The sequence below is a fragment of the Onychostoma macrolepis genome, chromosome 16 (genome assembly GCF_012432095.1).
Source record: "Onychostoma macrolepis isolate SWU-2019 chromosome 16, ASM1243209v1, whole genome shotgun sequence".
Classification (NCBI taxonomy): Eukaryota; Metazoa; Chordata; class Actinopteri; order Cypriniformes; family Cyprinidae; genus Onychostoma; species Onychostoma macrolepis.
The window spans coordinates 21,870,031-21,886,354 of NC_081170.1; the positions used below are offsets into that span (position 1 = coordinate 21,870,031).

Here is a 16,324-nt window from a genome sequence, read left to right on the forward strand (position 1 = left end):
GTACTTGTTGTTTGTGCGGCGCTGCATGAAGTCGAACACACCTATCAGCACTCTTGCAGTCGCTCTGGAGAAACTGCGCCGGCTGCTCTCGAAACGCTATCGCGGTACTTTGATAAGTATTAACTATTAAATATAATCTACAAGTCATGCAATATTGTACCACTGTGTTTTGAGGGCTTAGCTAAGCAGGCCAATTGGAGACAATTACTAATCACTCTCAATCATTCTTTCATTTTACAAATAGTTTTTTATTTGTTTTATAATTAAACACACGGGGTCATTAATGATGCTTACATTATAGCATGTGCAAATTCACACACAATGTATCTTTAATTTGGCCAGAATCGCAGGTGCCCATCTTAATATCCAAGAAGGTTTAAAGGGGTCATATAATGCCATTTTTGTACAAGCTAATATGATTCTTTAGGGTCTAAATTAAAAGTTTGTAATATACTTTAATTAAAAATTCTCATTAGTATTGTAAGAAAACACTCATTTTACCTGCTCAAAAATAGCTCTGTTTTCAGCACACCGTTTTAGTGCGTGTGTTTTTAAATGCTAATGAGCTTTGCTCGCCCCGCCCCTCTGTTCTGTGGGGCGTTTTTGACACAACACACGTGGAGTGTTGCCTTGACAACAGTTGAGGGTATATTTTGAAGAATGGCAGCGGGAGTCTCTGAGGATACTGTGCAACCTTATCATTGGTTGGTTAACGTAATGTCACTTTTATCTATTTTTGTGTGTACTGTCAGGTAGAGTAGTGAGATACGAACGCTATGTGTTTACTGATACGTTAGTTCATTGACAGATTGATGTTACAGCTAATGGTCATGAAAAATAAATTCTGTAAATGTAGGCTTGTCACTGATGCGTAACGTTATCTATGCAGTGTTAGGTACAACTCTCAGGGCGGAAACCATTAATTTTCATGCAGTTATAACTGTTTTTTATTTATTTAAATTTTTTACATTACTTCTTAACAGACACCGTTATAAACCATCTACAAAAGTAAGCTTAGTGTAGTGTTATCATGTTAACTTTAATACCTGCGTACACAGTTTGTAATAACACAATAACCATAACGTTTTGTTCATTATAAACGTGGGATTATTAATTATATTGAGAACGTCAGAATAGAAAACATGCATGTACCCTGAATGTAAACATTAGCCACATACATCGTGAAGCGTGCTAGCGATTTGCAAAGATTAATATAAAGATTAATATAAAGGTTAATTAAACATTACACTCACTTCTTCTGGAGGTTCAGCAGGAACACGAATAGTTGGTACCGATTCTTTTTTCAGGAGCAGCTTCTTAGCAAAACCAGCTTTATACTGACCTTCATTTATAAAGCAGTCTGGTGAAAAATGATTCGCGCAAACATGAAAACATTGACATTGCTCGTGGGGAATATTCCCTTCAAAAGCGAAACTCAGCCACTGTGTCTTCAGCGGTTCGGACTTAGGAACCCGCAAGGGCGGGTCTGTGTTGAAACACTGCTGTCAATCAACCATCGTGGGAGGGGCGTCCGACCGTGTGGCGTCACACGGTCGAACGGCTTGATTTGAGACAGGGTAAAACAAATAAGGAGATTTAAAAAAAAACACTGGATGGATGTTTATCATTTTATGATGGTTGTGTACAGGCACTGCTAACACACATTTCAGTACAATCAACTTGTAAAAGTGCATGTACCATTATATGACCCCTTTAAGATGAAAATGAAATTAGAGTTATAACCATGAGATGGCAGTAGGATCACTCATTGGCCGCAGCTGCCATTTCAACAGCTTTATTTTGACATCGGCTCGTCACGTGATTCATTCCGTTGCCGCTATCAATCATAGCAATGATCGCGGCATGATTTAACGGATTCCTTCGCTTAAATTTAACATTCGCCTTTTTTCATTCCTGAAACGGAATACGTGGACGTTTGGTCATCTTAGACAAACAAAACTTTTCTCTTGATTGTGAATGGATTATGTAGAGAAACCGAGTAAAGGACGCTCCTCTTATGGCACAGTACACTTGACCGGAAATTACTGAGCTGGCTTATCTACAGCCAGGAAGTAACCGTGCATAAGGTCATTTAGGTGGCGGTATGCACTAAATGACCACTGAACAAAAGAAGAAGAAAAAAACAGCATGGCGCGCTTTTTCTTAGCGTCCGATTCCATAGTGACTCGTCGATTCGTCGCTCTGTTGAGAATGTCTTGAGTCTTAAGCAGGGGCCGGTTGCACCAGCTGTGTGCAAGTTACAACGTAGCCTAGTTGCGACGTAAAAAGACACTAAGTTACAATTACGCACTACTAATATTTTGGCGTTGCACCAGTAAACTTAGTTTAAACGTAACTCTATGTTCCAACTAAATATTTACGGAAGCCTCTACCCATGAATAATGGTCAAAAAGAGATGGCAGCCAGATTAGATCACATCGATGAATTCGTGATCGATAATGAAGAACCGCATGTTCGTAGACGAATTTTACGAGACAGACATCATCCTTTGGATATTTATGATGATGTGGACATATAAGCTCGTTTGCGCTTTAAAAGAGAGGGAATACTGCACATAACCGACTTGATAGCGTCTGATATTCAACACGAAACAGACCGAAACGGCGCTCTCTCCCCCAGCCTACAAGTGTGCGTCGCTTTACGCTGTTACGCAACAGGATCAATGCAGAATTTAGTAGGCGACAGCATCCAGATTCATAAATCTACAGTGCGTAGAGTGATCCGCAGGGTGTCACTCTCCCTGTGTCGCCATATGAGAACCTACATATGCATGCCAAGCATTAACGGACAAAATACAAACAGGCAAAAATTCCATGCCATTGCCGGTTTCCCTGATGTCACTGGCTGCATTGATGGTACACAGATAAAGATAAAAGCCACAATTGATGAGAAATAGGAAGAGCTTTCATTCTCTAAACACCCAAGTCATCTGTGACCTAAATTTATGTTTTTTAAACTGTGTCAGATGGCCTGGTTCAAAGCACGACAGCTTTATCCTGAGGAGATCAAACATCCATGACAAATTTGATTCTGGCCAGTATAGTGGCATTCTGCTGGGTGATTCTGCATACCCACTTAAAAAGTGGCTGATGACACCATACTTAAATCCGTCCACGCAAGCAGAGGAAAAATACAATTCTGCACATACCAAGACACGAGTAACAGTTGAAAGAAGTATTGGTGTTCTAAAAAGGAGGTGGTCATGTCTTCACAGGGGTAGGCCTATGTTACAGCAGATTTATTTTTCTTTGATTATTTGTTTATCTGTTTAGACAGGATAATGTCAAACGAAGTACAAGTTTTGAATCAACTGTCCTCATTAGGAATTGCAATGGAGCCAGAGAGAGCAGCAAAGGTGACAGGAGCATGCATTGTTTTGCATAATTTGGCCATGCTGTGGAAGATGCCAGCTGATGATCTGGGAGGTGAAGAGATTGAGGAAGTCCCACAGGAAGAACAATATAGACAGTTCCAAGATCCAGAAGTGCAGGAGGGTGCAACTGCCAGGCGTTTCATTACACAGAACCATTTCACTTAAACTGCACACAACACATAGGCTAATTGTCCTTTTTATATAAATATGTCAATATTTGCCAATAGGCCAATACATAAAAGTTATTTACAGTAATTAATCTTTTTTTAAAAACTGCATTATTCTTCATAGATTATTTAGATTCAACTTTTTAAATTATTTAATAAAAAAAAAAAAAAACTATTTAAAATTATAGGTGTACTTTGTATTACTAATTTAACTTGTAAATATTCTATACTACTACCATCTCCTATAGTTGTGCATTCAATTACTTACATTTTTTATATTTATGAATTCTTGGGGGGGATCTGTTCTGTTGAAAGTAAAAACTATCTTTTTTTCTTTTTACTTTTCTTGTCAAATTTATTGTGTGGTGTCTGTATACCAAATAAATACAGTAATCATACAAAAAACTATATTAAACTAAGAATAATAAATATTTAAAAAAATGTTACGAACAGCAATTACATTTAATAATGAACAGTAGGTCTCAAAAATACATACTTTAACAATACTTTAATACTGGCCTTTAACAAAGAATTGAATCTGTCAATATGACACTACATTTCAACAACGTTGAAGGTGTAGCCATGAGGCTTTAACTCCTCTTGTAATTTAATGATCTCCAGGTTTATTTTCACATTTTCTAGGTCTATTTTTTTTTTTTGCGTTCACTTTTTATTTTCAGGATCTCCTCTTCTACTTTTGCGCATTCAAGCTTGAGAAGCTTGCAGCGGTTATAGTTTATGTCCTCATCCAGCTCATTTGCACGCTTCCTTTTCCTTGCATTTTCGACTGAAGGTGGCAGTTCTTTGTCTTGTGTGCTCCCTGGATGGTCTGCATGAAGGACAGGAGGATCTCCTGTTGACGCTGGCAGTACGATGTTTCCAGCGCAAGTTTCTGTTACTGGTGTTGGCTGACTTGATGCAATAACGCCTGCTGGTGGATAAACAAGACCTCATTTGTTTAATAAAGAAATAATAAATAGTGATGCTGATAATAATAATAATAATAATAATAACAACCACAACAACAGCATTGGTGGTGACCTCAGTGGCCAGAATTCAGGACAGTAATCATAAATTCCTGGTCACTGCTGTGCATATAAGATTAGGTTTTATTCTGTTTATTTAATAATAATAATAATAATAATAAACAACAACAACAACAGTGTTTTGTATGCCCAGTATACTGGGCATACATAACTGTAATACTAGTCACTAAAAATGTAATTTATGTGTTGAAACTGGATAAAGAGATTTATTTATTCATTCATTCGTTCAAAAAGTCATTACATTTCAAGTCTATTTATTGAAATTGAAGCCATAAAAGAACATTTTTATTTTCATTAAACAACGTACAATATAATACAATATTTAAAAAATATTCATGTCCTTTACTCATTATGTAAATGCATTAGCTATATCAGCATAAGAAACATGGCAGCCATAATAAGCATTACCATTCTAATTTCAAGTAAAATATTACAACTAAATGGGTGGGGAGTATTTTTGTACAATATACAATATTACACATTCTTTTTATTTATTTAGGCTTGCCTCCCAGTGGCTTTTTGGTAATTAGTTAACTAAGTACTTGGAACAGAAACTGACACCAAAACCTAACATGACAATCAAAAAGAGAGCGAAACAACAGCATGTAGCTGCTAGCGGAAAGTGATTTCCACTTCGGACACCCATTTGACCAGCAGCCAATCAGCCTACACCATTTAGAACAAACAGATCATGAATCAGCCAACTGTCAGGGTAGTGACATCTTTGATGCTGTCACTCCCTTATCAACAGATCAAAAACTAGTGCCAAACAAAGTGAAAGTTGACAAAATGCCAAATTCACTATGAATTCACTGATTCACTATGAAAGGCTAACTTTCAGTTAGTTACTTGAGTGGTTTCTAAAAACCAATAACCCTTTTGAAAGCCTTTGCAATGTGAGTTAGGGTTGCAATGATGAATCCATGCATCATGAATCGAGAAATGATTCTGCATTGATTCTGAGATGATTCTCTCTTGAATCGATTCTGAGTTTAGTTTTGAAAAGCAGATGGCACTGCATGCTTTATAAACAGCCGTACTCTGTTTGCTTCCAATTCCTTACACACACTTGAACCTAAAATAATATTTCATAAAGTTAGAAAAGGTTAAAGCGAATTACAAACATGTTGAGAGTGGGTTGTGTTTACATTAATCTCGTATCATACAAGCATTCTGAGCCGAGGTGCAATTACATGAATTACATGATGCTCTTCAGCGCTATTATTCGTGAGCATTAGAGTGTTTGGTTAAAAAATAGTTTAGAGTGCCATCTGCTGTTAAAAATTAAGCTCAGAATCGATTCCAGAGTATTGTGATGTATTTGCGTGCATTGATTTATCATCACAACCCTAATGTGAGTTACATTGAGATTATCAGTAATAGCTCTCATATTCAGAATTACTGGGTGAGCTGCATAAAGCCAGTAATCCTCGAACATTCTCCTTCAAAGTATTAATAAGGCCTGGGGCACCATTACTATAGAGAAGCCGATTCTGAGCGATATTTACTACTGCCTTCATCACATCTTCCATGGCTTTTACAACAGGCTGCCAGAGGATGAAACGTTGTGTTTGCCTCTCCAGAACAGTGACTCTTCCACTAAGAACACTCAGAAGGTTCACAACTCTCCTGACCATTTGCTGAATACCAGCTGTGCCTGTTAGATGCTTTTGAACCTCTTCAATCTTCCTCCCAGTTCTCTTCAGTGTCTCACCGGTCTGCTCAATTTCAGTCTGTGCCCTAGAGATTATTCTCTCATAATGAAGCACTTTTTCATTGCAGTTCCTCACTTGTGACTGAAAGATTTGTTTCTCCCATTCAGCATCTCTCAAGGCATTTGAAGCTTCTTCAAACCCCCGCTCTCCCTCACTAATCATTATTGGACCTAGAGAACAGAAATCTCTTGAATACACATGAGTCACAAAATTTTTAAATGCATAACTTCACAAATTGTTACAATTCAGGGTGATAGTACTAAGAGTAGTGTAATTCTCACCAGCAATCCATCCAATAATTGGTATTGCAAGCAGTACTGTCCCTGCAGTTGCTACATCATCACATGTGTTCATTCTGTCTTGATGTGCTCTTATGGCATAATTTGCTGATTCTACACTTTTTTTAGCCTGCTCTAAAGCCGCTTTGGAGTGCTTTAATGACTCCTCGGCAGACTTCTTCTTTATGAGCAAATTATTCAAGGCCAGGATTTTCTCTTTTTTCTGCAGCTCTGCATTTTGTTTCTCTCTAATAAGCTGCTCCATGCATTCATCCAAATATCCCAGTTTTTTTTTTATCATTGTCTCCGATTTTTTCAAGCACTGCTCAGCATCCTCTATATGCTTCCTAATTTGGTTGTAATTGGAGCATGTGCCAGTGGTGGGACTGACATGCGCTTTCTTGAGGGACTCGCAGATGTTGCAGATAGCGACAATTCCCTCATTTAGGGGCCTAGAAACTTCCTCCACAGACTTTACATCCTTCACAGCACAGGTACTAAGGTAAGGGGAGGCGAAAATATTAAAACAATAGTTCACCCAAAAAGATTATTTTTTGATTATTAATGATTATTCACTTAGCTCCAGGCCACCCAAGATGCATACTTTCTTTCTTCAGCTGAGAAGAAATACAGAACACGTTGAGGAGGTTGCATCACAGAGTTGGACCAAGGCGAGCGTTTGTAAAAATCATTATTTATTTATTTTCTGAAAATGACAAATGTTTTGCTAGAGAAAAAGCTTAATTTCTCTTCAGCTGAAGAAAGAAAGTCATTTGAATCTTGAATGGCCTGGGGGTGAGTAAATAACCAGATGTTTTCATTTTGGGGTGAACTAAAAACATTAAAGACATTAAAACACATTTTACAGCATTATGGGATACTTGTTGTCCTCTTGTTTTTAAAGAAATATTAAAAATACTTTCACATTATTCACTTGTAATAACAGTATCTTATAATAATAAGTGCAGGTTATACAGATACATAAAAAAACTCACTTGTGTGTGTGAAAATGGTTCATTTTTCCTGTTACAAACAAAAGAGACTATTAATAAATCTTTTGACATGAGATCACATATCATGGAATAGCAACACTTTTAAGAGCTATTCGACACAGTAACTGGGGTGTAAAATACTTGAGTAATTTTGCTTGATTACTGTACTTAGATATTATTCTTGTACTTTTACTTAATTACATTTTTCTGAAAAAAATAAAAAATCCCTTTTACGCCTTACAATTTTATTTCAGCTTGAATACTCGTAATTATTTTTTTTTTTTGGATTTTTATTTTGTATTACACAGATTAAAAATGGTACATGGAAGCGAATGAGTTTTGTTTTCACGCATTAAGCACATCCGTTCCTGCTTCAGTTTTAACCTTCATTGGGTAAATTTCTGGCTTCAAAATTTCTTTGCCATCAAATGTGAGAAAGCATATTAAGGTAGCTAAGTTTATCCTTTTATTTTTTTTTCTTTCATCTATTTGATATACTGTAGCCATTAGCGGTCTGTGTATATACTATACTGGCTGAATGCACAAGACTGAGTGCAAATTATATCAGTGATAAGAATTTAAATACAATTCATGTTTCAGTGGCCATGATTACTTTTTAAATTAAATGTTACAAATCTCCAAAAAGTGTGTAAATGAACATTGTAAATCACATTGCTGAATTATGATGTTCTTACCTGCACACTCTAAAAAATGCTGGGTTAAAAACAACGTAACTTGGGTTATTTTGACCCAGCTGGTTGGGTTCAATGTTTTTACCCACCATGCTGGGTTGTTTAATTTAAGTCATCTATTGTTTAAAAAATTATTATATTGCTGGCTTAAAATGGGCTGGAAATAAAAAAAAAAAAAAAAAAAATCACACAGAATTACTATAGGCAACAGCAATAATCAAAAGATGAACATTTATTATTAAGCAAGAATAGCCATGGACAAAGTACAAGACAAACTGAATTTATGTGGGTTAATACAGCGCAGTTTACAAACTCGTTTAACAAGCATTTTAGAAATTAACTACTAATAAAAAAAGCTCAAATCTTATTGGACGGCCCACGTTTTCTTTTTGCGAAACTGAAAAGATTTGTTGGACTGGTTGGAAAAAACATTCGCATTTTCGGTGCACGAATGTTCGCGGTCTATGTGGAAGCATCCATAGAAATCTATTGTTTTATTCCAGCATGTCATCACCTCCGACATTCGTTTAGCTTTTTCGTGCTCAGTGTGGAAAGGACTTTAGGTAGAAAAAAATAACCCAGTGTTAAAATGACCCAGCACCTGGGTAAAAATATTAAAATATAACCCAATAAAATGACCCAACTGTCAGGGAATCACAGTCACCACAGTCACCACCAACGACACTAGGAAAGTTCTTTAAATAGGAAAAAAAACTGGTTACACTCAGATAAGACTCTCTTGGACATTTCCATTCCCTGCGCACTCATCTGGCCTCTCCACCTTGCTTCACTCCACTGCCATTGTTCAATAAACCTGCTATTGTTTATACTTACCTCTGTGTCTCTTGTCTTTCTGCTGACAGAAGACCAGCCCTTAACCGGAGACCGGGGATAGAGTCCCGAGATCCCGCGACGACAGGTTCTGGAACAACTCAGGAAACACCATCTCTACCTGAAGCTCGAGAAATGTGAGTTCCACCGCCCCACGGTGCAGTTCCTCGGGTACATCATCAGCACTGATGGCATCCAAATGGACCAGGGGAAGGTCCAGGCTGTCCGTGACTGGCCCCAACCGCAGTCGGTTAAGGAGCTCCAACGTTTCCTCAGATTCGCCAACTTCTATTGCAGATTAATTCGGAACTTCAGCCTCCTCTCCGCTCCCCTCACTTCCATGCTCCGCCAGAAGCCCAAGTCTCTGTCTTGGAACCCCGAAGCTTGGGCCGCCTTCCAGAAGCTCCAGGAGGCCTTCTGCACTGCTCCCATCCTCACCCATCCGGATCCCCAGCTCCTGTTCGTTGTGGAGGTGGATGCCTCCACCACCGGCGTGGGAGAAGTGCTATCCCAACACCACGGAGAGCCTCCTCGTCTCCATCCTTGCTCTTTCTTTTCCAAGAAGCTTTCCCCGGCAGAGCGCAACTACGACATAGGGAACAGGGAATTGCTCGCTATCAAACTGGCTTTAGAGGAGTGGCGACACTGGCTGGAGGGAGCACAACACCCTTTTTCCGTAATCACCGACCACAAGAACCTAGAGTATCTCAGGAGCGCCAAGAGGCTAAATCCCCGCCAGGCCCGTTGGCCGCTCTTCTTCACTCGGTTCCAATTCTCCATCACCTATCGACCAAGAGACAAAAATGTTAAGGTAGACTGCCTCTCCCGTATCCATGCTCCTGAAGAACTCTCCACACCTGAACCCATTCTCCCACCAGCCGTTCTCGTCAGCCCCATCCGGTGGGCTCTGGAGGAACAGATCCGTGTTGCCACCCTCAGCGAGTCAGCTCTGCCAGGAGGCCCAGAAGGGAAAACCTGTTCCCACCTCCTTACGATCCTCCCTTCTGGGCTCAATTCATGCTTCCCCGGGCTCTGGGCATCCAGGCAGCCAGCGTACTCTCTCGCTCCTCCAAGCTCGGTACTGGTGGCTCCGGATGGCCTGAGATGTCTCCCTGTATGTCCGGATGCTCAGTCTGTGCCATTTCCAAATCTCCACATCACCTACCTGCCGGAAAGTTGGTTCCCCTACCGATTCCCCGTCGTCCGTGGTCCCACGTCGAAGTCGACTTTGTCACCGACCTCCCTAACTCTGAGGGCTTTACCTCTATCCTCGTCGCAGTGGATCGGTTCTCCAAGGCCTGCATCTTAATCCCCCTCAAGGGTCTCCCCACAGCCCTGGAAACAGCCAAGGCCCTGTTTCACCACGTATTCTGCAATTATGGGATCCCCGAAGATATCGTCTCTGACCGTGGGCCCCAATTCATTTCCCATGTATGAAAGGCCTTCCTTAAGCTCCTAGGCATCTCTGTAAGCCTGTCCTCCGGATACCACCCCCAGACCAACGGTCAGACTGAGCGGAAGATACAGGAGAATGGGAGGTATCTCCGGGCCTACTGCCATGACAACCAGCACAGCAGGAACTGTTTCCTTCCCTGGGCTGAGTATGCACAGAACTCTCCAACGTTTCTGCTGTGGACCACTGGTTCCGTGCGAGCGTGAGAGTTTGGGACTCAGCCCATATCCACCTCCAGCAGGCAGTGCGGAGACAAAAGGCCTTCGCAGACACCCGCCGGTCTCACACCCCCGTCTATCGCCCAGGAGATCGAGTCTGGCTCTCGACCCGGGATCTGCGTCTCCACCTGCCCTGCCATAAGCTGAGTCCCCGCTACATAGGTCCCTTCACCATCGAGAGGCAGATAAATGAGGTCACCTTCCTCCTCCAGCTCCCAGCAAGGTATCGTATTCACCCGGCATTCCACGTGTCACTCTGTCACTCTTCAAGACCTTCTCTCCCTCTGTCCGAGGCACCGAGGAACCGGCAGCACCTCCTCCTACCGAAGTCCAAGCAGAACCCTCCATCTACCGAGTACGGGACATCCTGGACTCCCGCCGACGGGCCGGCCACCTAGAATATCTTATCAACTGGGAGGGTTACGGGCCTGAGGAAAGATATTGGGTGGCCCTGGACGACATTCTGGATCCCTCCATTCTGGCCGAATTCCATCAGAACCACCCAGACCGGCCCGCACTCCCGTTGCCGTCGTAGGGCGTCAGGAGCCGCACCCGGAGGAGTGGGTACTGTCAGGGAATCACAGTCACCAACGAGACTCACCAGATCACAATCACCTGATTACTGAGTACCGCCACCTGTCTCCACTCATCAAGAGCACTATATCAACGCACTCCTCCCAAGCCATCACTGTCTGGTCTCAATCTTTGTATGTGTTACTTACCTGACTCACCTACCTTTGTGTAATTCCTAGTTGTTCCCGTGTTCCGATCTTTGTCCTCCACTGTTCCTGTGCTCCACCGTCTCCTCGCTCTATTGTTCCCATTGGATCCCCTGGAATAGGAAAAAGAACTGGTTACGCTCAGATAAGACTCTCCTGGACATTTCCATTCCCTGCGCACTCACCTGGCCTCTCCAGCTTGCTTCACTCCACTGCCATTGTCCAATAAACCTTCTATTGTTTATACTTGCCTCTGTGTCCATTTGGGTTAAAAAAAAATAACCCAGCATTTTTTTGAGTGTGGGAGTAGATAACTTGTATTATAATGAGATATTGTGTAACAATTAGGACTGTGAATTAATTATTATTTAATCTAAATAATTAATGTTTTGCTCATCAATGAATGTAATTAGTCATAAATAATTATATATCAATATTTTGTTGAAAAAACGCAAATGCTCCAAATAAACAATTACAAGAAGAATTGTTGTTACAGGCAGGGGTGTTGAGTAGACAACACAAAAAATGACTTTTTCAGAAAATATTGTATGTTTTAATTCCATGTCACTCATCATTAATTCAAGAGTTCTTATATTCTGTCTGGAATATATTTCTGGCCTCTGCATCACATCTGGCAACTACTTTAGTCCTCTGGTACTCTTTGATCACTTTTGACTGAAAAATTGTACATTTTGATTTTTATTTGATTTTAACAGTGTGACCACATCAGAGTGGTCTTAAAAATAGTTACACTTGTACTCTATGTGGTTAAAATAAACGAAATGCATGAATAAATGAATAATTTTTGGTTTACAATCTACAAATCAGTCATGATGCAGAAAACACAGACACACACACACACACAGCAATGAAGAGGTTTAATTCTAAAACATACACACAAATGAACTGGTGTGGCTGTTACAATATAGCAAAATTGAGCCCGAAAACTCAACTAAGAGTTTAAAACCATACCCCGATAAAGCTTGGATCAAGCTCTCCTGTTCATTTTTGTTACAGTTTTATTGAATTTTTATGTTATGAGTAACAAAATGCTTTCTTTGTGTTTAGGTATGACTAATATTAATGCAAAAATATTATGGGTGGTTCTGATGTGTCTGTGTCTCTGTCTGTGTGTGTGTGTGTGTGTGTGTGTCTGTCTGTCTCTGTCTGTGTCTCTGTCTGTGTGTGTGTGTGTGTCTGTCTCTGTGTCTCTGTCTGTGTCTGTCTGTCTCTGTCTGTGTGTGTCTGTGTCTCTGTCTGTGTGTGTCTGTCTCTGTCTGTCTGTGTGTGTGTGTGTGTGGGTGTGTGTTCACTACTGTGTGTGCACTTGGATGGGTTAAATGCAGAGCACAAATTCCGAGTATGGGTCACTATACTTGGCCACATGTCACTTTACTTCACTTTCACTAAATTCGTTTATATCTGGCCGCGCAAATCATTTTACTCCAGACTGTTTTCTGAATGAGGGACAATTCAAGGCAGGTTTTGTTAAAAAGTTAAAACTCAAGGATGGATCACTTCCACAGAAGAGAGGGGCGGGGTGAGCAGAGCTCATTAGCATGTAAAGAAATATACACTGAAACGAGTTGCTGTGAACAGAGCTGTTTTTGACAAGGTAAAAAGGATGTTGTTTTACACGACCACTGAGACATTTCAAAAAGACCCTAATGAATTATACCACCTTGTGGAAAATGAGCATCCGATGTCCCCTTTGAAGCACAGCCACCACAAAATCAGACTTACTTTAAAATCATGCTGAGGTTAAATACAGATTTAAAATCATAACAAGAAATAATTTAATAGCTATAGCCCTATTCGGACGGGACTAGTTTTACAGGGGGTCGAAATTTGTGTTTCACAGATGTACTTGGTAATTTTAATCCCATCCGAATCTGCCACATCTGTTTTTTTTTTCTCACACAACCTCTGTAATAATTCCAAAGCAAATTACCTACTGTTTTTCAGCAAACTCAGTGATCCTCTGAGAAAACTAATCCCGTCCGAATGCGATGTCTGTGATTGCCGGTGATCAAGAGCCAGATCACGTAAACCATTCAGACTGGCTATTGTAATATCTGCGTCAGGTAAAATTACTCACGTTCATTTCTGCACTCAATTACATAATCATGTTTTAATTACATATGCACGTTTATGAAAATTAAACACGGGTTTACTACAAATAAATAACTAAAGTAAAACTAAAGCAACCACACATTAACATGGTAATTGCTATACTAGCCATTTAGCTTCACCATGGTATTTGTAGTAAAACTGATTATAGGCTATTAATTGTAATCAATCCGAATGACTATACACAATGCGCGCATACAGAGCGCGTGATCTCTAATTTAAACACCCAGATGTTTAAATTACGTAACTCCCCAACACTGTATATATTAAGTTAAGTTAGTGACTCGAAAATACTCGAAATTAGTGCTCTGCATTTAACCCATCCAAGTGCACACACACAGCAGTGAGTAGTGAACAAATACACACACACACACACACACACACACACACACACAGTGTGACCCATAAAGCACCAGAGGACTACAGCAACTCATGATACCATAATTCAGAGACTTTTATAGTTTTAAATATGTACCAGTGCATGCTGAAACATACCAACTCAACCAGCACAAATAAAAAAGACTTTCAGCTACTGTTAAAGTCTTTACTGTTTAACTCCTCATCTTCTACTTTTGTGAATTTTACATCCTTTCAAAAATCATTATTATTACAATATTTTAGCTATAGTTACAAACCTGTTAATATAATGACTGCACAATTTAAGTAGCACTCAGTGCTCACCTCAGTTTCAAATGTCATTCAAAGCGGTCTAAAAGCATAACAAACTTAATACTAAAGTTGGTAAAATTAGCACCACTTTTATTTTACTTTAAAAAAAAAAAAAATTGTGGTTTACATTGTTTACAGTGTGGTTTAACTACAGTAATGTAGATTACAGTAATGGTGTTATATATTTACAAGTCAGTATAATGTTTAATGACATATATGACTTATGACTTATATAATCAATTAAGTTACATGTTACTACTTGAAGCTTATATTAGGTTAATATTTTTTGTGATAATTATGTAAATTTGTATGTTGTTAATATCGGTACTTGTAGATTAAACGGTTGATATTTCAAAAATGTCCATAAAGAAAGGAATAAAGTAGAATATGTATGACTACCATCCATAGCAATTTTGATGAAATGATTAATGATCAAATGATCCTAAATGCAATTGCCTTACCCTGTTTAAAGGCACAAGCGATTTCGTCAAGTCACAAGGTCTGTTAATGATAAAATGAATGAATGCTTCCATTTTTGTGGTCTGGAAATCTTATAGTTTTAGAAAAGATCCTGCCCAAAACCACTGATGTGTCTAAAGCCACTCCCCTGCTCTTCAGAACAGTAGCCCCTCACTGCAGAACAAAGATCCAGGGGGTGGAGACGGGTGGGTTTAGGGATCAGGGGGTGGAGACGGGTAGGTTTAGGTATATGTAAGTTGGGAGGAGTTGGATCTGGATCCAACCTCACCCCCTGGATCTTGTGTTCTGCAGTGAGGACCATCTCCTTCAGAATCCAAACTGGCAGAAATGTCTCCTATGGCCACATGGGGACAGACATTTTGAGGACAAATTGGGGTTCAGGCTTTTAATGAACCAAACAAAACACTTTTGCCTGAAAGTCCTAAATAATGTATTTTGCTGATTATCTATTTGATTTTAAAACGTAAAACTTCAGTAAAACTAATTATTAAATGCAAATACACAATACTTTGTTTTCCCAAAACTATGGTAACTCATAATCACACATCTGTTGTTCGGACCATGTTGGTTCAACAATATAGAACTGTCATTAATGATATCATACAGGTGGTGGAGTAATAACTTATAATTAATTAATCACACTGATATGAAATTATTTGTCAAATCATTACATGTTGTAATGAAGATACCTTGAAGTTGCCTTCCGTCACTGTTTTTATTGTCTTCTTACTGTTCTTGTGCATGTTATAATATTTAGGTGAGGTTTATATTATTCCCTTTTTTAAAGGAAGCACAAACTTCTGGGGAAGTGCTCATTTTTGTTCATTTATGTAAATATTTGTGCAAATGTGTGTTTTTGGTTTTATCTGTCCTTTTTATTGTTTACCTGGATTTAACTCTTATTTCTTAATTATCTCATGTACTTATTTACGTGTATTAATATGGTAAGAGTTTATTTGACAAAAAATGTTATGTCCCAGTTAGTATGAGTGGGAAGATGGCTGTCACCTGTAGCAGATGGAAACACCTTTTTGGACACCAATATCATTCTCATGTTTACATCTCAGTGTGAGAAAGATGTTAATTTTTCATTTTTATCATGTTTATATCACACGTACATCTATGTTATGAAATGTATTACTGAATATAAAATTACATACATGATATATAAGTAAATGTATGTCACTTAATTTTCAACATATGTAAAGTGGCAATTCCTTATGTATTATTCAATATATTGTCATATATTAACACAATATATTACCACAAAACGCATGTAATATATTGATCATTCATATATAAAGAAATATATTTCTTTGCGTAAGGGATCAAATACATGATGCATCTCAATCAAAGAGATAAAGGACATGACAAGGAACTCAATACTAGTTACCATGTTTGCCAATTTTAAGTAGGTCTAAGCAAAATGTATCCAGATTGGGAGAAGGTGTAAGTTCTAACAGGCTATAATAAAAATTAAATATTAGAAGCATTCAACCAGTCACATTCAGAATGAAAGACATATATTAGTACTTTCTAC

At 39.1% G+C, this 16,324-nt stretch overlaps 1 protein-coding gene across 1 annotated transcript; it reads right to left on the reverse strand.

The window, feature by feature from the left end:
- Positions 1-5,059: 5,059 nt before the first annotated feature.
- Positions 5,060-14,809, reverse strand: LOC131522001 (uncharacterized). Its single transcript, XM_058747200.1, has 4 exons — positions 14,766-14,809; positions 7,596-7,623; positions 6,604-7,097; positions 5,060-6,492 (listed from the first exon to the last, which is right to left on the reverse strand). The coding sequence occupies exons 2-4, from the start codon at positions 7,616-7,618 to the stop codon at positions 5,981-5,983; spliced, it is 1,029 nt and encodes a 342-aa protein (XP_058603183.1). The 5' UTR covers positions 7,619-7,623; positions 14,766-14,809; the 3' UTR covers positions 5,060-5,980.
- Between the last annotated feature and the right edge of the window lie 1,515 nt (positions 14,810-16,324).